General features: G+C 43.4%; 1 protein-coding gene and 1 pseudogene across 9 annotated transcripts in view; one reads left to right on the top strand and one right to left on the bottom strand.

Annotated features, from left to right (window-relative positions):
• The window catches only part of Ocln (occludin), a 50,905-nt gene extending 35,108 nt beyond the window's left edge, over positions 1-15,797 (top strand). For 8 of the 9 annotated variants that reach the window (XM_039103242.2, XM_063282637.1, XM_006231853.5 and 5 more), the window contains 5 exons: positions 2,360-2,508; positions 6,087-6,302; positions 8,710-8,881; positions 11,523-11,564; positions 13,263-14,453. In XM_039103242.2, the coding sequence (XP_038959170.1) occupies positions 2,360-2,508; positions 6,087-6,302; positions 8,710-8,881; positions 11,523-11,564; positions 13,263-13,364 (681 nt within the window). In that variant the 3' untranslated portion in view covers positions 13,365-14,453. Of the gene's footprint in view, positions 1-2,359; positions 2,509-6,086; positions 6,303-8,709; positions 8,882-11,522; positions 11,565-13,262 lie in introns of all 9 variants that reach the window. The other variant, NM_031329.3, reaches the window with a different exon arrangement.
• LOC134485586 (ribosomal protein eL22-like 1) lies at positions 14,866-18,308 on the bottom strand (annotated as a pseudogene).
• Between the last annotated feature and the right edge of the window lie 2,004 nt (positions 18,309-20,312).

Below are 20,312 nucleotides of genomic sequence, written 5' to 3'. Positions count from 1 at the left end.
CTTCTTCTATTTGACTTTGGGCAGATTGATTTAATTTCCTCATCAGAAAATACGGATAATCCTGCCTCCCTGGGTAGAAACAGGATTAGACTGCCTGGCACGTGACAGACACTCATCAGGGGACATTCCCTTTCCTTCTTAGCGGTGGGTGACTTCTGTCACACTGCTAGACTGGCTGGCTGTGGGTCCACCTGACTGCGTGCACGTGAACTTGTAATGGGGGCAGAGCAGAGAGGAAGTGGAGAATGCTGTCATCCAAGATTTTTGTTTTGTTTCTTGTTTTACTTTGAGGCAAGGTTTCTCTTTGTAGCTCTGGTTGCCCCGGGACTCAGATGCTCCTGACTCTGCCTCCCAAGTGCTGGGATTAAAGGAATTTGCCACTGTGCCCCATTCCAGTTTTTTTTTTTTTTAATTGGAATGTGTGCCTTAGTATCCATGTATCCTGTGGATCCCCCCAAATGATTCTCTTCTTTAAACCTGTTTGTATGAGATGTTTTTCCCTTCCTTCCTTCCTTCCTTCCTTCCTTCCTTCCTTCCTTCCTTCCTTCCTTCCTTCCTTTTTCCGGAGCTGGGGACCGAACCCAGGGCCTTGCGCTTTCTAGGCAAGCGCTCTACCACTGAGCTAAATCCCCAACCCCGAGATAGGTTTTTAAGATAAACTTTCGAATTTGACCTCAGGTGAGTCTGAGGCATGTCTGGGTTGGCTGGACTCCACTGCGTGGATTTCCACTTCCTTTCTCTATCAGTTCTTTTCCATGCTTGAAGACGCCGGAATAGAGGTTCAGTCAGCCAAGGGTTTACCAGAGGCTACACCAAGTTGCAAGCCCAACACGTGGCCCTGGGGATGATGGCTTTCGTTCTCCCAACACAGATCTTAATTTGTGTTTTCGCTTTACATTCTTTTGCCTCCAGTTTCCCAGGAAGTCTTCTTTCTATTACATTTATTTGTGTGTGTGTGTGTGTGTGTGTGTGTGTGTGTGTGTGTGTGTGTGTGTGTGTGTGTGTGTGTTGAGGGGTGCACCTGTGCCATAGCACATGTGTAGTAACTCAGAGGACACCTGTGGGACCTAGCTCTCTCCTTCCACCATGTAGGTCCCAGGGACTGAGTTCAGGTTGTCGTTTCTTTTGCAAGCTGAGCCATCTTGAAGGTCAAGCTCTGGCCTTCTGCCTACGCAGACCCTGGCCTGGCTTTGGCGAGCAGGGGTTCCCACATTACTGTTTTTTATTAGGTCTAGGTCCTTGGGAAGGTTATCCAGGGCCCTGAGCCACAGCTTCCTCATTTCTGAGAGAGGTGTGTGTCATGGCTGTGCCTAGGAAGTGAGCTGTCAGGTAAGCATTGTTAGCAGCCAGTCCTTGTTGGTAAAGCTTGTGAACAGTCCGTGGTCTCCAGAAGGTAGAGAAAGTGAGCAGCCATTGCTTCGAGTGAGTGAGTGAGTGAGTGAGTGGGTGCTCTGGGGGGGGGGGGGTGTTTGTAGGGATAGAGAGGTGGGGAGATAAGAGAGGCTTGTACCTCATCCTGCAGGGATTTGAGTGAACCCTAGGAGGTGGCCGCACTTGAACTAAGAGTCCAAAGAAGGATTAGCAGACAAAGAAAGGGGGAAGGGCATTCCAGGCGGTAAGGAGCCAGAAGGACTAGGGCTCTGGTAAAGTTTCCGTGCTGGAGGGGAAAGGAAGGGGAGTGGATCCAGGAGAAATGCAAAACAGGCTTTTAAGAAAAGGAAGTCTTTTATAGTTCTGAGGAGATCTCTAGGCTAAGAACCGGCCTTTGACCTGGCAATGGATTTGCCTGAGAGGGTGTTGTGTTCTGCTGTAAGGAATTCAGTGGGAGCCAAGAATGGCTCCCACCCTGGCCGGGCCCCCTGTGGTGGAATCTAAGAACACTCCCTGGAAACCCACCTGCTGGCTTGGCCGTGGCCCTGAATTCCACTTTTAGAGGGAAATGATCCAGCCTCTCTCTAACCCTGAATGTGAAACAATCAAAAACATCACGTGCTCTCATAGCAGAGAACATAAGGTGGAAGCCTCATGCGTAGTAAGGACATACCATGAATAGATGTACAGTGAGGACACACCATTTATAGCTGCAGATAATAATTGCAAGAGTATAAAGTAGCAGAATCATCTAGTTACAAGCTGCAAGTTTGGGGGTTGGGGGGGGGGAGCTCAATTGAATCTAAGGAATTTATTTGTATCCAGTATAGTAGGAGGGTTTTTTGTTTTGTTTTGTTTTTGTTTTTGTTCTTTTACTGCATTCAGGAGACTGCTTCTCCCAGGTTTGAAATAGAACATTTACCCCCTTTCAATTATGACTAAGGAATGACAATGTCTCCTTGGTTGATTTTCTTTTTTACTTTTTAAGGTTAAAAATGTGTCTGCAGGCACACAAGACATGCCTCCACCCCCATCTGACTATGCGGAAAGAGTCGACAGTCCGATGGCCTACTCCTCCAACGGCAAAGTGAATGGCAAGAGATCCTACCCAGACTCTTTGTATAAGTCACCGCCTCTGTAAGTAGCACCTTAATTTGATAAGGTTTGTCTGAATATGAATATTGGCCTAGCGTTTTGTGCTATCCTCCCTTACTTACCCTTGTTAGTCAAAAGGCTGGGAAGTGACAGTGCCCTTGTCCTTTAAGATTTAATCTCTTTGGGGTTGGAGATTTAGCTCAGTGGTAGAGCGCTTGCCTAGCAAGCCCAAGGCCCTGGGTTCGGTCCCCAGCTCCGAAAAAAGAAAAAAGAAAAAAAAAAAAGATTTAATCTCTTTAAAATTCAAAGTCCTTCTCTCTCTCTCTCTCTCTCTCTCTCTCTCTCTCTCTCTCAGATTTATTTATTATATATATGAACACTGTAGCTGTTTTCATGCACACCAGAAGAGGGCATCAGATCCCATTACAGATGGTTGTGAGCCACCATGTGGTTGCTGGGAATTGAACTCAGGACCTCTGGAACAGCAGTCAGTGCTCTTCATCGCTGAACTATCTTTTCCGTTCCCCAAAGTCTCTTTTGAAACCTAAAATCTGTTTAAAAATTCAGTCTTTCAAGTGTGGGCTCCTGTAAAATAAACAATGAGTTAAATACTTTAAAGAAGGAAATACCAGGACATAATCACGCTCAGATCAAAGCAGTATACAATATCTGGGATTCACTCATGGTTTTCTGGACTCCTCCAAAGGGCTTGAGTCACTTCTCCAGCTCTGGCCTCTGCAGTACACAGAGCGCGTCTTAAGCTCAGGCAGGATCCACACCACAGCTGCTGCTGTGGTCCTCCCATGGCACCAGCATCTCCAAACTACTGAGGTCTTCTGTTGTAATTGGGCTGCACTTTCACCAATAGCCTGTCATGGACTCTCTTCATGGTGTCAAGCCTCAACTTCTCTGCATGACCCCTTCAGTCCCTGACCTTTAACTGGCACTGAGGCTGCACCTTTACCAACAACCCCTCCTGGCCTCTCACAGTGCCAAGCCTCAGCTGCTCTCCGTGACCCTTTCATGCTTTCAAAATCAGTACAGCCTGGGTGACTCTTACACTAGCAAGTTCCACTACCAGTGTGAGGCACAGCCTTGGCCACCTCTGGAACACAGCCTCTGAGTGCTGACTCTCAGGAAGCATTTCCCAGAAGATTTCACCCCAGTGATGCTCTTCTCTTCTCTAATTTCTTAGCTTCAGCTAACCAGCATCGTTTATCCCAGTAAAACAAAGGTTTTACTTTAGTGGTTCTGGTATTTTGTTAGTCACAGCTGAGTCTTAATCCCCAGCTCACACAGAACTATAGAGTCTTCACACAAATGACCCAAATCTTTTCATTCCTCTGAAACTTTACAAGCCAGTTCTCCATTGTCTGCACTGTCTTAATCCTCAGAGCTCCAATAGAACAGCTCACTGAGCTCTCAAACACTCAGTGACTTTCCTAGTCCCAAGTTCTAAAGTCCTTCCCCTATCCTCCACAAACAACATGGTCAGGTTGTTACAGTAACACCCCACTATCCTGGAATCACCTTGTCTTCAGGTTACTGTTGCTGTGATGAAACACTAGGAGCAAAGCAAGTTGGAGGAAAGGCAGGGTTTGTTTTGCTCACAGTTCCCGTGTAACAGTTCATCATCAGAAGCAGTGAGGGCAGGAAGCTGCAGGCAGAACTGATGCAGAGGCCCTCAAATAGGCCACACCATAGTCAAAATATAAAGCTGGCATGGTAGTGCATAGCTACTGTACTAGCCCTCAGGGGTATGGAGGCAGTGGGATCAAGAGTTCAAGGTTGGGGCTGGGGATTTAGCTCAGTGGTAGAGCGCTTACCTAGGAAGCGCAAGGCCCTGGGTTCGGTCCCCAGTTCCGAAAAAAAGAACAAAAAAAAAAAAAAAAAAAAAAAAAGGGTTCAAGGTTATCTTCAGCTATGCTGTGAATTTGAGGCCCGGTTCCGTGACAACCTTGCCTCAACAACAGGCAAACCCCTTCCAAACAAAGAATGATGACAACGTTTTGTTTTGCTGTCTGAAAACCAAAGCCCCAGGGTCAGTCAGAGCTTAAGTGTGGTTAGATTGCTCAGCTGAGGGTCTGACAATATTGAAGACCAAGTGGCACTGGATGACAGTAAGTCCGAGGTAGAACTTTGCTTCTGGATTCTGTAACTTGGAAGCAGTAGGAAGGGGAGAAAAGCTTCAGTTACTTTTAGTAGTTTGCTTTGAGCAGAAAGACTGATAACTTAGAATGTCTCCGCCTTTCGTCATTCATTTCTGTTCTTTACTGTTTACAGAGCAAAAATAAAACTGCTTCTGTTACCCAGAAATAGCATGTGCCTGTCTCAACCCTTTCTATTTCTGCGTTGGGTTTTGTTTTCCTGCTCAGTGGCAGGAACATTGTATGCAATTTAATGTCTGATGCAACGTGAAATAATTACCTTAGAAACATAACAAGTGTTCTGGTAAACCTCCTGTTGATTCTACATGGCTTTAAGTTCATCACAGAAAGAGTTAAAAGAATACTTAATAGGGCTGGAGAGATGGCCCAGTGGTTAAGAGCACTGACTGCTCTTCCAGAGGTCCTGAGTTCAAATCCCAGCAACCACATGGTGGCTCACAGCCATTTGTAATGTAACCTGATGCCCTCTTCTGGTGTGTCTGAAGACAGCTACAATGTACTCACATACATTAAATAAATAAATCTTAAAAAAAAAAAAAAGAATACTTAATAAACTCCATCCTTTGGGGGTGGGTGTTTAGATAGGGTCTCTCTGTGTAGCCTACCCAAGATGACACAACGAATCTCTTGCTTTAACCTCTTGAATTCTGGGATGACAGGCATTTGTTACTACTTCAAAACCAGGAAGCCTTTTAGCTTAAATTTTGTAACTTTTCAAACTTTCATCTGGAAAGGATAATCTATATAGGTAACATAAAAATACTGTTGCTGGACTGGAGAGATGGCTCAGTGGTTAAGAGCACTGACTGCTCTTCCCAGAGGTCCTGAGTTCAATTCCCAGCAACCACATGGTGGCTCACAACCATCTGTAATGAGATCCGATGCCCTCTTCTGGTGTGTCTGAAGACAGCGACAGTGTACTTATATATAATAAGTAAATAAAGCTTTAAAAAATATACTGTTGCAAAGAGCCTGTCTTTATTGGATAAGCAGCATCTTTGTTGGCGTGCGCACATGCAAACACACACACACACACACACACACACATATTTTCTTGGGGACTGGAAGAACCTGTAGGAAAGAATTGTGCTCATTATTTTCCTAACAAGTCTTCTGTTGAGTAAGTCCCTGGCACAGGGCAAATAAACACCTCTTATAGCTTAGTCTGGACTTCCTAAAAGGAAGTGTGAGGTCCATTTTACTTAGAGGTTTAAACATCGGCCCCCCTCCCCCAATCAGATCTTTAAAGTTGCTTGTGTGTTTGAAGGGTCTGAATTGGTGCCAAACCAAATGCAGGAATCGGCTCGTCTGCTCAAGGAGGCATATTAACTCGGATGAGCGCCCTCGATGGGGGTGGGGGTGGGGGGTGTCTTGCTCCCTTTTTGTTGCAGGGTGGTGGCAGAGTCAAAGTATACTCGTTCTCTGAGCAGTGGCCTCCTGTGTTTTCACTAGGGTACCTGAAGTAGCCCAGGAGATTCCTCTGACCTTGTCCGTGGATGACTTCAGGCAGCCTCGGTACAGCAGCAACGATAACCTAGAGACACCTTCTAAAAGGACTCCCACGAAGGGGAAAGCAGGGAAGGCGAAGAGGACAGACCCAGACCACTATGAAACCGACTACACGACAGGTGGCGAGTCCTGCGATGAGCTGGAGGAGGACTGGCTCAGGTAAGGCCCTTCTCTTCCGGAGCCCCCTTAGCAGTCTGGTTATCACCCTGGTGACAGGCCAGGTTTGGGGTTGTTGGCTTGGAAACTGGGGTCATGGTGTCATCTCATTTTTCCCCTTCAGGTCCCGAGACAGTGTGGAGGGTTGTGTTTTCCTTTGGTGCCCTTTTATAAAACAGAAGTGCAGGGCTCTGTTTGGATGTAACCATGTCTGTCTCTCTCCCACCCTTCTCCCTGTAGTGGCTCTTCTGCCAAGAGACACTCAAGAAAGGCTTTCTGAGAAATAAAACACGAGTGTAGAGGAATTGTGTTGGACTGATTATAAAATTTCCGAATACTGGTGTGTGTGTGTGTGTGTGTGTGCGCGCGTGCGCGCGCGCGCGCACGAGGCTTCATTTCCTCCTCCTCCTCCTCCCCCTCCTCCTCCTCCTCCTCCTTTTCCTTTTCCTTCTCTCTCTCTCTCTTTCATATTCTTTCTCTCTGTCTCTCTGTCTCTGTCTGACTGTCTGTCTCTCTCTCTCTGTGTCTCTTCGTCACTCTCTGGCCTGAGAGATCCGCCATCCTCTGCTTCCCAAGTGCTGGCTGGGACTAAAGGTGTATACTACTGTCCAGCTCATCAAACATTTTTGTAGCATGAATGGTGGCTTATAAACCATGCTTTCTCAAGTTAGGAGATGTGGGTGGGGCATGGATAAATAGCTTGGCATGCTTTACTTATGAATTTTCTTTTGTTTGAGACAGTATTTCTCTGTGTAGCCCTGGCTATCTTGGACTCGCTCTGTAGACAGGCTGGCCCTGATTAAAGCGTGCACCAGCACCACTGATATATGAGTCTTACACCTTGTTTTCTTTACCCACAAGAGTCTTTTTGGCCTGGTCAGTTCATCTGTCTGTGAGATATTTGTCTAACTTGTATAATGGAACATTTACCTGAATACTGAGAAACCTCCAGGTTTTGTTTTCCTTTCAACCAAAAAATAGAGTTTTCCTCTCTGTAAAATGAAGACACTTTATTGACTTTTCGAGCTAAAATTTAAGTCCCATGTTCTGCGGAGCTTCATCATCCTTTGACATAGCTTCAAGAATCTTCCCAGTGGGCACTTGGATGTGTCAGCTTCATATGCAGGGAATAGGTGGCACGCTCAGACAGACGAGTCCAGACTGTTTATTATATTTTCTTTATTGGGGTGTGGCACTGTGTATGTGCATGTGTGTGCTCGAGCCCATGCTTGTGTGCATCTGTGTGTGAGCGTGCGTGGGCTGTCAGAGGACAGTTTGATGGAGTCACTCCTCTCTTTTCACCATGTTGATCCTGGGGTTCAAACTCATGTCTTCAGGCTTGGCGGCAAGTACTTCTGCCCGTTGACCTTGATGGCCTTAGAATTCCAGCATTAGTTCGTCATACTTTCATGAATTGCCAGTTTATTTATGCAGTGAACTTGCTTTTGTAGGTGTGTGTGTGTGTGTGTGTGTGTGTGTGTGTGTGTGTTTTAATGCTGGAGATTGAACCTAGGGTGTTACACACACTATACAGGCACTTGAGTACTGAGCTACGCCTCCAGCCTCTGTGTGAGATTTTATTTTTAATGCATACTTTTATAATGAGAGAACAGATAAGCTCTTTCCACTTGGGAATAATAAGACCAGAAATAAATAAATAAGCTTGTCTGAAGATGGTAGGTGGTAGCAGGAAACAGCCGCTCCCAGCCAGCTGTTCTGAGGTAATCAAAACTGGCTTTGTGTTCCAGCATTGTTTAAAGACTTTCAGCATAAGTGTTCTAGCACGCCGTAGTATCATCAGTGAGAATCAATGTATTCTTATTAGCTAAAACCTTACATTTCACATTTGCCTTTATTTGTAAAAATATGAGTATCTAATATGGCAATATAAAAAACATAATCTCTCCGTGTGTGTGTGTGTGTGTGTGTGTGTGTGTGTGTGTGTGTGTGTGTTACTATGGTTTAATCCCAGAACCTTGCTTGTACGCAATGTAGGAAAATGGTCTGCTACTGAGCCATGTTTTCAGGTCTAAAGTCATTCCGGGGAGCTAGTCCAGAGATTTAGCAAGGGGGCACAGTTATGGGACCAAATGACATCCTTTTTGACAAGCATTTGGCTTCGGTAGGGATGTGATTGGAGGTGAGCGAGGAAGGGAATACCCACCTTTAGCCACTTCAGACTGAGCCCCTCTACAGTGAATAGGTGACGTGTTATAGGGAGAGTACCCTTACGTTTTCTGTCATAGTTCTTAGCATGAGTTCATGGCATCCCACCTGTGTCCTAGGATACAGCAGAAAACAAGAGGGTATGGTTTTATATTCCTTACCAGTGTGCCGTCTTTGAAGGAACCACTGGCTTTTAATATGTGCAGAAGGTACTTAGGTAATCATTTTCTCTTCCGATTCTCAGGGAATATCCACCTATCACTTCAGATCAACAGAGACAACTGTACAAGAGAAATTTTGATGCAGGTTTACAGGAGTATAAGAGTTTACTGGCAGAACTCGACGAGGTCAACAAAGAGCTCTCTCGTCTCGACAGAGAACTGGATGACTACAGAGAGGAGAGCGAAGAGTACATGGTAAGTTGTCTGTTTTTTCAGTTTTGTGTTGTTTTGCCTGCAGCTGACCTCGAATTCACTATATACCCGAAGATGACATTGAATTCCTGATACTTTTGCCACCATCTCCCAAGTCCTGGCGTTTCAGACATGGGCCACCTTGTCTGGCTGCCAAATTCCTAAATGTTGGGATTACAGGCATGTACTACCCTTTAAACCACACACACACACACACACACACACACACTTAAATTTAGAAGTTACAAAGCATTAGTCTAAATACATAAATGTATCAATTCCTATTTAAAAGAAAATGGCCATATTAATTTTTCTACATATAGATACAATTCATTTTTATTGTAAAAACCTCTACTCAGAATTGGACACACAGAAAAAGGTGTGTCTCTTGGGTGGGACTTGGTGTCTGTCACACACTTAATCTCAGCATCTGGGAGGCATGAGTAGGATCTCTTGATTCTGAAGCCATTCTAGTCTACATAATGAGTTCTAAGACAGCCAGGGTTACATGAAGAGAGAGAGAGAGAGAGAGAGAGAGAGAGAGAGAGAGAGAGAGAGAGAGAGAGAGAGAGAGAGAGGGAGAGAGGGAGAGAGGGAGAGAAATCGAAAGCATCATTAAACAAGCACTTAAACTAGTCACTAAAAATTGACTGGGCAAGTCCCTTTAGTGGCATCCAGCTGGAGTTCCTGAAAGAGTACAAGGGCCAAGCAGAGTATCCTCTTGAGTTAGGTTTTCAAGTATAAGAGCGAATGACAGCAAATTAGGGGTTTGCAAACATCCAGCAGAAACTGACTGGGAAAGCCGCTTTCAGGCTGTTGTTCCAGCTGAGCTTTCTCTCCACTCATGAGAGCTGCCCATGGCTGAACTTAAGCTACTGGTTCCCACTGCCGACACTTTTCTGTCTTTTTTTTTTTTTTTTTTTTGCCGGAGCTGGGGACCGAACCCAGGGCCTTGCGCTCCCTAGGCAAGCGCTCTACCACTGAGCTAAATCCCCAACGACACTTTTCTGTCTTGGGGTAGACAATAGTAGCCTCTGTGGGCTGTCCCTTCTTTCCCTGCCATAGAGTACAAGGTGGGTGAATCCATTCTCAGATAAGGGGTTTTAGAGGACCCTTGACACAAACATGCTTGAGTCTGATGGGGATGGGCACTCCTGCTTCCAGAGCCTGCGTTGCAGTGAGCTCCAACAGCATGTGACAATTTGACCAGTATAGCACATATTACAGTGGCTCGAATTGTTCTAGTTTGACCACAGGTCACTTTCTATGTACTGTTACCTTCATCCTTTGGGTTCACTTTTCTGTTTGAAAGTCATAAGACAAGGTCTCATATGTCGCTGTGTAGCTCAGGTGGACTTAAAGTCCTCTGGCTTAGTTGCTAGTATTACAGGCATGTGTTGTCTCACCTGGTTTCCCCCCCACCCCCTTTCCTCCTCCTCCTCTTCCTCCTCCTCCTCCTCCTCCTCCTCTTCTTTTCCTCCTCCTCCTCTTCTTTTCCTCCTCCTCCTCTTCTTTTCCTCCTCCTCCTCTTCTTTTCCTCCTCCACCTTCTTCCTTCTCCTCCTCCCCCCCCCCCCTCTGTCTGCAGAGATAGACAACACACTGGGCAGGCTCCCTCCCACTGCTGCTTAAAACAGTGCTCTAGCATGGCTTTACTTCCTACTCTTACACAGAAGTGGTTTGCGGTATTGCTTGGTATCAATAATAAAAGTGTACTTTTAGTGATCCAGGACCTGGCTCTGTATCATAGGCTGACCTCGAACCCTTCGTCTTCCTGCCTCTGCCTACTAGTGCTGGGACTTCCAGTTTGTAGCTGTAGAATTTTTAATTTTATGGTTGTGTCATAATTTACTGAATGATATCTCTTTGGAAGTATTATGATACGGAAAAGATGCTGGCAAGTTTTGTATTCGTGTGTTCTTGTGCAGTTAAAACAAATGCTAACATACAAAACTGTTAATCCTGAGGGCATGCATTTAAAACATTCCAGTTACCCATCAGGATCATACCAACTACAGTTCCCCAGTACCGCGCTAGGTGGCTCCTCCGACCGCCTTGGGTATTAGTAGATAAACCTCCCCATCACTTCGTATGTTCACTGGAGGCTCATACTCATAGAATACTTAACAGTTTTCAGTTGAGGTATGTGAAGTCACTGGACCTTGATTTATCTATTGTTTTATAGCTTCTATCTGAGATTTTGGTAAACCTTTTTCAATTCGTTCAACATTTATTAATCAGCTTTTGTGCATTCGGTTCTTTAGAAATGCTAAGGTTAGAAAGATAAAATTTTATGTCCCTCTCTGCAGAGAACCCAAATTCTAATTAGGAACCTGATGTCTGAGCAGCTCAGACAGCATGACTGACACTGTGCTCACATTATCTGTAGAAAGAACTGTCTGAGTAAATACTCTGAGAGGGAATTAAGGCAGTCAAAGGCCTAGACATGTTAGGCAGGCTTCACTGAGCTGTGACTGTTAGAACTGTATAGAGTGGGTGTGTGTAGCTTACACTCGCCCTTTTGGGTGCTTGGAAAGCCCCAGTCTCAACAACCAAACCTTCTCTCCAGCTCCAAAGAATACTATTCTTGAGGGAGAAAAATGCTTAAATAACCATTTTTTTTTCTTTTTATTTCTTATCCTTAGGCTGCTGCTGATGAATATAACAGACTAAAGCAAGTTAAGGGAGTAAGTATCCAGTTTTGAGACTTTTACATAATGTTTATAATGACTGTACCTTTCATATGTACCTATACTGATTATAGACAAAATCCCTGTTATTTGCATATGGGCATTATAACTGAGGAGTTAGAACTTTAATTTTATTTGTTTATAGTGATTTCTAAAATGTTTTTGAGACAGGGTTTCACTGGTAACTCTGGCTAGTCTACAGTGCAGCTTTGTAGATCAGGCTAGCCTCAAACTTACAGAGATCCACCTTCATTTGTCTCTCAAGTGCTGGGGTCAAATACATACCATACCTGGCCCTAAAATCGTCCTTTAAAGCTGAAGTATATCTATAAATAACTGCCCACACCTGTATTCCTGGCACCCAGAAAAAGAAATACATTTTTTAGTAATCTTAAGAGCTCCTCGTTTTTACTCCTCTCCTGGTCTTATACCATCCCCCCAAATTATAGATCAGTCTTGTTTATCTTCAAATAACTTAAATAAAAAGAAATCATGGGCCCAGAGAGAGAAAGAAAAACAAGAGATCTATTTGTGCTTTTGTGTGTTGTTTTTCATTTATTCTTGTCATTATGTAGGGTTGTGTTGTACTAAAATAGAATTTTTTTTTAACTTATTTATTTTATGTATGAAGACACTTGCTATCTTCAGACCGACCAGAAGAGGGCGTCAGATCCCCTTAAAGATGGCTGTGAGCCACCATGTGGGTGCTGGGAATTGAACTCAGGACCTCTGGAAAAGCAGCTAGTGCTCTTAACTGTTGAGCCATCTCTCCAGCCCCCTAAAATAGAATTTAATCATCGACTTTATTTTATTTTTTTGGATTTTTGAGACAGGGTTTCTCTGTGTAGCCCTAGCTGTCCTGAAACTCTCTTTGTAGACCAGGCTGGCCTCAAACTCAGAGATCTTTTTGCCTCTGCCTCCTGAGTGCCATCTCCCCAGCCCTGAGACCTTTTTTTTTTTTTTTAAGATTTATTTATTTACTATATGTGAGTACATTGCAGCTGTCTTCAGACACACCAGAAGAGGGCATCGGACCTCATTACAGATGGTTGTGAGCCACCATGTGGTGGCTGGGATTTGAACTCAGGACCTCTAGAAGAGCAGTCCGTGCTCCTAACCACTGAGCCAACTCTCCAGCCCCGAGACCTATTTTTTTAAGTTAAAATTTTCTTTATACAATTTTGATGTTTAACCCTTTCTCCAACTCCTCCTAGGTCCTCCCTACCTCTGTGTCTACCTACCCAACTTGGTGTGTTCTCTCTCTAAAAGAAACATTAGAAAAAGGGAAGAGGCTGGAGGGATGGCTCAGTGGTTAAGAGCACCGACTGCTCTCCCACAGGTCCTGAGTTCAAATCCCAGCAACCACATGGTGACTCACAACCATGTGTAATGAGATCCGATGCCCTCTTCTGGTGTGCCTGAAGACAGCAACAGTGTACTCACATACATAAAATAAATAAATAATTCTTTAAAAAAAAAAAAAAAAAAAAAAAAAGCAAACTCAGAACCAAACAAAAAACCAGCAAGAAAACCAAACCAAACCAAAAAGCAAAAAGTCTACAAACCAACCAAAACAGAAACCCATGGAGTTCTGGGTGAGGGTCTGTCCTAACCGTAGTTGGTCTGTCCAGTGATACTTGCAGAGTCTTGTTCTTTAGTTTGTTGCATTTATGTGATTCACTTTCTCGGTCTCAGTCTGCAGATTATAAAAGCAAGAAGAATTACTGCAAGCAGTTAAAGAGCAAATTATCACACATCAAGAGGATGGTGGGAGACTATGACAGACGGAAAACCTAGACAGATGCTGGTTGCTGGAGAAGTGAGAGAGAGGTGCATCTATCTACCTGCCCAGTGTCTGCAGTTCTCCCCAGAGGCAAACTGACTTTGGACTCTCGTCTGGGAAGTTAAAACTTTGTGATCATTACAAAGTTTCCATAGCTTTAATACCATCCGTTTCCTGTCTCCAGTATTGAAGCATTTTATAAATGGCTTTTGATAATTGACTGGGCTGAACACTCCAATTAAGAATTTTACATTTTCAACATTGATTCTTGTATTAAGAATGAAATGTTGTTTGAGGTTTTAAATGTAGAGAAAGGTCCTGGTGTGAGCTGTGATGTGAACACTCACACTAGACAGTGTCTTGTATGACAGATATGAGGTATGTCTTGATACCCAAGTGTGTTCCCCCAGGTAGACTGTCTAATGAATCTTCACAGCAGCCCTCAGGTGACTGTTTTTATAATCAGGTTGTTTTGGTTTTCTAGACAGGGTTTCTCTGTGTACCCCTGGTTGACCTAGAACTTAGTCTGTAGACCAGGTTGTCCTTGAACTCACAGACTTCCTCTGAGTGCTGGGTGCAGGAATTAAAGGCGTGTACTGTTATAATCACTTTTCCTGTAAGGAAACTGGGTCCTTGGGGTGACATCTCCAAACTGAGACTGCCTGTTTCACAAAGGCAGTTTTGGCTAAGTCTGTTTTATGACTCTGCAAATTACAGCATGCCTGCCTTTCGAGTTTCCACTCCTGCGTAGGATACATTCTATCGGCCACCTTCCCTACCACTCTTCTTCCTATATTGACTTTAACAAATGAATAGGATTATTTTACATTTTTTCCTAACACTTAAGATCATATAAAATTAACGAGTATGTGGAATTTAAGAATTGCAAATATATATTTACACTTGAGAGATGATTTTAAATCTGGGGTTAAAGTGCCTTTTTATCTTTCGTAGTTTACATGCTTTTTTGATAACCCACTAGACCTTTCCATTGTATCAGAGGATCCAATTACATTTACAATTATGACTTGAATTGTATTTCACAGGAATGCTCAAGTTTTGTACATATTTTATAAGGTATTAAACCTGATGTTCTCTTTCTATAATGTGCTTATTTGATATCATTAGTACTCTTGAATTCAGTTGTGTAAAACTACACTGGAGTGTCACTGTGTGACCTGTCTTGGGTTCTGTGCTCACAGGTGGTTGCCCAGCCCTTGGGCAGTGAACAAGCTGTGTCTAAAATGGGATAGTGTTCATACACAGCACAACACTTAGACAGTGCCTATAAATCCCATAATGGCCTTTAGAAGTTAAAATTCTTATCAGTAGCATAAAATTAGTTGATAGTACTTTATAAACTAAATTGGCATCCAGCCCAGTTTGGTCTGTTTTAGCCGAAAATGTTTTATATATACCTTTCAGACATCGAAGTACATGTTTTTGTTTATACAATTTTGAGTTATTCTCCAATGATAAAAATTTAAATAGTGACTTTGTGTAACACTGGTTCTCTTTTTTTTTTTCAAGTTGAAAAAATTCATTTTCTATATGCTGACCGTAGTACAGAAAGTATTTTTCATGCCTTGGGGATTGAGCCCGAGTGGAAAGGACTGTTCAGAGCTCCGTCACTGACCTTTATGTTAATCAGCTCTCCACTCTGCACTCTGGGAAGTCCTTCATGCTGTTCTGTTTTGAATTAGACAGGGTTTCACATGGTAGCTCAGGCTGGCCTTGAACTAATGATTACTAGAGACTGGCTTCAAATTTGCAGTCCTCCTGCCTCCACTCCCCAGGTGGCAGGTAGATTAGAGGCTCTCCTCCATGCCTGGCTCATACTTAGTTTATGAAGCCAACTTGCTAGTGCTCACAAAACAGGCCTGTTTAGTTAGGTGAAGAAAATGAAGTGGCAGGAGTCATAAAACGGTGCCATAGAATGAGATGTTGGAAGAATAAAAGAAATGATTCTTTTCCAACGTGGTGCTACCTCTGTGGGCCTGAAGCCAGTATCAGGGTGTGCCCATTGGTGCAGAAATGAACAACTAGCTGATGTAATCTAGAGAGTCTGCTATGGCAGTTCCTTAATATAAAATAGGGGCTAGATTAAACGTTAGAGGCGTTTTACATTCTGACCTGTGGTTTTCATACCTGCTTTCTGCTAGTAAAACTATTCTGGGCAGTAGTTATGTGAAAACATAACCCTTCTCAGGAAAGTTCCCTGCATTAGAGGATGCCGTGTGTGTGTGTGTGTGTGTGTGTGTGTGTGTGTGTGTGTGTGTGTGTGTGTGTGTGTGTGTTATAAGTAGGTAAGATCAATGTTTTCCATTTTGAAAGGCTGAAAACATTAGAATAAACATACATGAACTAACCCCTCCCCCAAGAAAGACAATGACATTTTGTTGTATGTGCTTTATATTTTTGAAATAAAGTCTAGTATTTACAGTAAATACTAGTGTACTATTTGCAGTTAACATTGTATCTACAGACATACAGGACACCTTGTTTAACTCTCATAACAGCCTCTTGGCATGTGACTGTTCCTCATTCTCATTTTATGGATGTGGAAAGTAATAATTTGGTATGTTAGCCGGCTCAGTCACATACTAGTGAGTTTAGATGGAGGTGGGATCTTGATCTTTTACACTAGGGAATCTTGTTTATTCTTCCACCCTAGACTGACTGCTAAGTGATGCACTGTGAAATGTGAGGTTGCTCTGTTTAGCTTAAGTATCTTATTTAAGTTTTGAATGCATTTGAAGTACTTTTATATTAATATGGAATGTTTCACCTGAAATCTGAAGAATCTGTAAAGGCCTGAAAGGGTCAAGAATGGGCCAGGGCAGAAGGCTGCTTCCCCTTGGTATATGGGAATTCTTCACTTGCAAACATTTCGTGGATATATCAGCAGTTCAGTTCAGTAATGTCAGGATAGCAACAGTGACGGCATAACCTAGCAGGAAGGATCAGGCCTCAGCTGAGTTGGCAGAGGGACCAGGAGGGATGCCAGGAGTTCTTAGCTATGCCTCTCAGGGAAGCTTTGAGACGAACAAGCACCACACAGCTAGCTGTATCAGCAAGCCAAGCCCACCTCTGTCACTGTCCACTGAGTCCTATTTATACTCCTTCCAAACATCTCATGCTCTCCATGGGTCTGCCGACATCACTCAGCCAACTGCAGAAGCTGCAAGACGCCACAGCACACCACCAGAAGTTTCTTCTATGGAGTCCCGACAAAATCGCTCAACTGTGCAGTGTAAGGCGGACTAACACATGTGTGTCATTAGCAAAGGATCTACATGTCCATTCACGTGCTTGCTTTAGCAGAGCATCCTCTCTCCTGTGTCCGCTTCAGGGAAATGTTCCTTCACGTGACTGCTTTAGGAAAACACTCCTTCATGTGTTTGCCCTAGCAAAATGCCATCCGACACAACTGACTTCATGTGGGCAGTGCTAGGAACAAAACGTAGGTCTCACACTTGTCTACCTCCTAGCCATAGAAATTTAAGATGAGTATTCTGCTATATTATTTGGTTTCAACTTAGAGGTGTTAGGATGAGGGCTGAAGAGATGACTCAGTGGTTAAGAACTCTGGCTGCTCTTCTAGAAGTCCCGAGTTTAATTCCCAGTACCCACATGGTGGTTCAGGAACATTTAAAATGGGATCTGATGCCCTCTTCTGGTATGCAGGTGTACATGAAGAGATAGAGTGTGCATAAATAAATCGTTTTAATCCTAGCAGATGCAGAGGTTGGCAAATCTCTGTGAGTTCAAGGCCAGCCTGGTCTCACAGAGTTAGTTCTAGGACAGCCAGGACTATACAAAGAAACCCTGTGTAAATCAAACAACAAACAAACAAAAAGGTGTTGGGTTGGAAAGGCTCACTTCTCACAGCCTTTCAGATTAAATGCTTTTCATATTTCAGATACACATGCCAAGTTGTTCACAGATTTTCTAACTGCATTGTGCCAGCCAGCCATGAACAAAGACAGACAGACAGACAGACAGACAGACACACACACACACACACACACACACACACACACCAAGTTGTTTACAGATTTTCTAACTGCATTGTGCCAGCCAGCCATGGATAGACAGACAGACAGACACATGCCAAGTTGTTCACAGATTTTCTTTCTTTTTTTTTTTTTGAGTAAAATTATTTTTTTAAAAAAACGATTTATTTATTTATTTATTTATTTATTTATTTATTTATTTATTTCATGTATGTGAGTACACTGTTGCTGTCTTCAGACACACTGGAAGAGGGCATCGATTCCTTTACAGATGGTTGTGAGCCACCATGTGGTTGCTGGGAATTGAACTCGGGACCTCTTGAAGAGCAGTCAGTTCTCTTAACCTCTGAGCCATTTCTCCAGCCCCGAGTAAAATGATTTTTATTTGCTCAACAAGTCTGATTTTAGGTTTCTTTAGCATATTTCCATTTTATTAAAAGCAAAGGCCAATTAGTCCTCAGACTCTGAACCATCTTCATCTTGACTAATTTGGAAATGACGAAGTTCGTAAGTCTCCTTGTCAGATGTGACCACACGAAAGCCAATCACGGAGATTATTCTTCTAAAGGTATTTCTTGGTAAGATATTTCAAATACCTTTTTGAGAACTGTTTCTCAGAAGCAACTGTGATTTTATTCAGGCATTCAATGTGAACATTTCCAAGATTTCCAGTTTTTCCGTTGACTTTAACCTTCTTCCGTAGAAACCGTTCAAAATTTTCAGAATCAAAAATTCCATCTTCTACTGGATGAATAAGGTCCAAATAAAACCTCCAGGTTGACTTCTTAGGCTTCTTGTCTTTATGCGGCGCCATTTTCTTTTTCTTTTTTTCTTTTTTTTTAAGATTTATTTATTTAGGGGTTGGGGATTTAGCTCAGTGGTAGAGCGCTTGCCTAGGAAGCACAAGGCCCTGGGTTCGGTCCCCAGCTCCGAAAAAAAGACCCCCCCCCAAAAGATTTATTTATTTATTTCATGTATATGAGTACACTGTCACTGACTTTAGACATGCCCTTTTACAGATGGTTGTGAGCCACCATGTGGTTGCTGGGAATTGAACTCAGGACCTTTGGAAGAGCAGTCACTGCTCTTAACTGCTGAGCCATCTCTCCAGCCCGCTGCGCCATTTTCTAACTGCATTGTGCCAGCCAGCCATGGACGGACGGACAGACAGACAGACAGACAGACACACACACACACACAGGGTTGGGGGAGGAGGAAGAGGGAGGGAGCTAGACAGATGAGAACTTATGAGATAGGCTAGGCCAATCCTGGGCTTGTAGTCCTGGGTCTACCTCCATAGTTCTGGGTTACTAGGTGTGTACCACATGCCCAGGTTTGATCTTTCTTTACTGTTCTTAGTTTTACAGACTGAAAAAGACTAGGTAAAGTAATTTGATTGTTGTTAATTTATATGTGATTGGAGTATTAGTCATAATTATACTGGGATTACCATGATTTCTGTGCACATTTTGTTTTGCTTTAGTACCCTCGTTAATGAAATTTTAGTGAAAAGCCTGTCCCAGGAATCCCAGCAGACTCATGTTTGGTCACCTGTCTCAGTTTGCCAAAGAGACAAATAATGATGAATGACAGAGAAAAGGGTCTTACTAAGGTAGCCATTATGAGAAAAACAGATAAAGGGGTTTGCTTATACTAAGTCTGTCTTCCAGGCTCTGAGAGGAAAAGGGAAGTGGGAGGGGCTTGTGGTTTGCATAGATGACAGGCTGCTATCTGGTCAGGTGATCTGGTCAAGGCTTGGGTCACTTATGCCAGTAAAGGCCTGGTCTTGCAAGGGCTTCTGGAGAACTCATTATTGATGTCGTGGCTCTCGGGCAGTCTGTTTACTGTGAGGTGATTTCTCCGGTGCCAACTTCCAGCCTCCCACCCTAGATAACTGCCCTTCCTCGTTTGGGAGGTGATTCATCTTACTAGACTTGCTCTTTGCTTGGGAGGAGTGTTGGTTCCTTGTCATAAAGATGTTTACAGATAAGTCTTGCCATTCCTTGAATTCAAGAGAACTTCAGAAGAGAGTGAGTCACTTAGCAGGAAAATTGTTAAAAAAAAAAAAAAATGAAAGAAGCCAGAGACCGGGCACTCTTCATCTTCCTAGCTTAGTCTTAATTTCTAAGACTATTTATACAGAGTTTTGACTGGGAAAAGTTTGAATTGTCTTAATTCTATTCACAAATATGTTTTGAATGTATTTTATTTTATTGGGGGATTCCTTTTATTCTTGGTTTAAAGAGCATGTGTGGCGCGTGCCTGGTGGGGGGAGGGGTTGGTAGGGGGGTGGTTGGGGCGGCGGCTGGTGCTATGGCTATAAAGTAAAGAACACTTGCTGCTATTCCAGAGGGTCCGGATTTGATTTTCATCATCCACACAGCAGATGGCAAACATCTGTAACTTTAGTTCCAGGGGATCAGATGCCATCTTCTGTCCCTTACCCCAACTAGGTACGATCAAGGTGCACAGACATGCACGTAGGCAAAAATACCCAGATACTAAATAAAACAAAACCAAAACAAAAAACAAACAAACAAAAAAAAACCCCAACAAAACAAAAGCTACACACACACAGAAACTCCCTAAACTCATGTATAACATATCCAGAACTTGTAGTTTTTGCTGTTTGGCCTACAGCAGTACACCCCAGGGTAGAAATATTGGAGCCATCAGTAATTCGACGTTTATACACATCCAGTACCCATAAGTTCAGCTGCACCCATACTCAGTCTGCCCTTACCTCAACCATATCACTATGCCTTAGAGAGTGCATTTGCACTTTCCTTTACCCAGAGAACTTTCCCACATCTGCCAGCATGGTTAACCGTTGCTGTTCTGGATGTTTCCTCAGCTGTCTCCTCTCAGAAGACTCACAGCTATGTTCTCTCAGAGCTGATGAGTTGGAAGGCAGTTTCACTCTTGGGCACCGTTTGGTCCCTTGCT

This window comes from Rattus norvegicus, chromosome 2 (assembly GCF_036323735.1).
Source record: "Rattus norvegicus strain BN/NHsdMcwi chromosome 2, GRCr8, whole genome shotgun sequence".
Lineage (NCBI taxonomy): Eukaryota > Metazoa > Chordata > Mammalia > Rodentia > Muridae > Rattus > Rattus norvegicus.
Note: the sequence above shows the minus strand (reverse complement) of the source record. Positions and strands in the feature narration are given on the sequence as shown.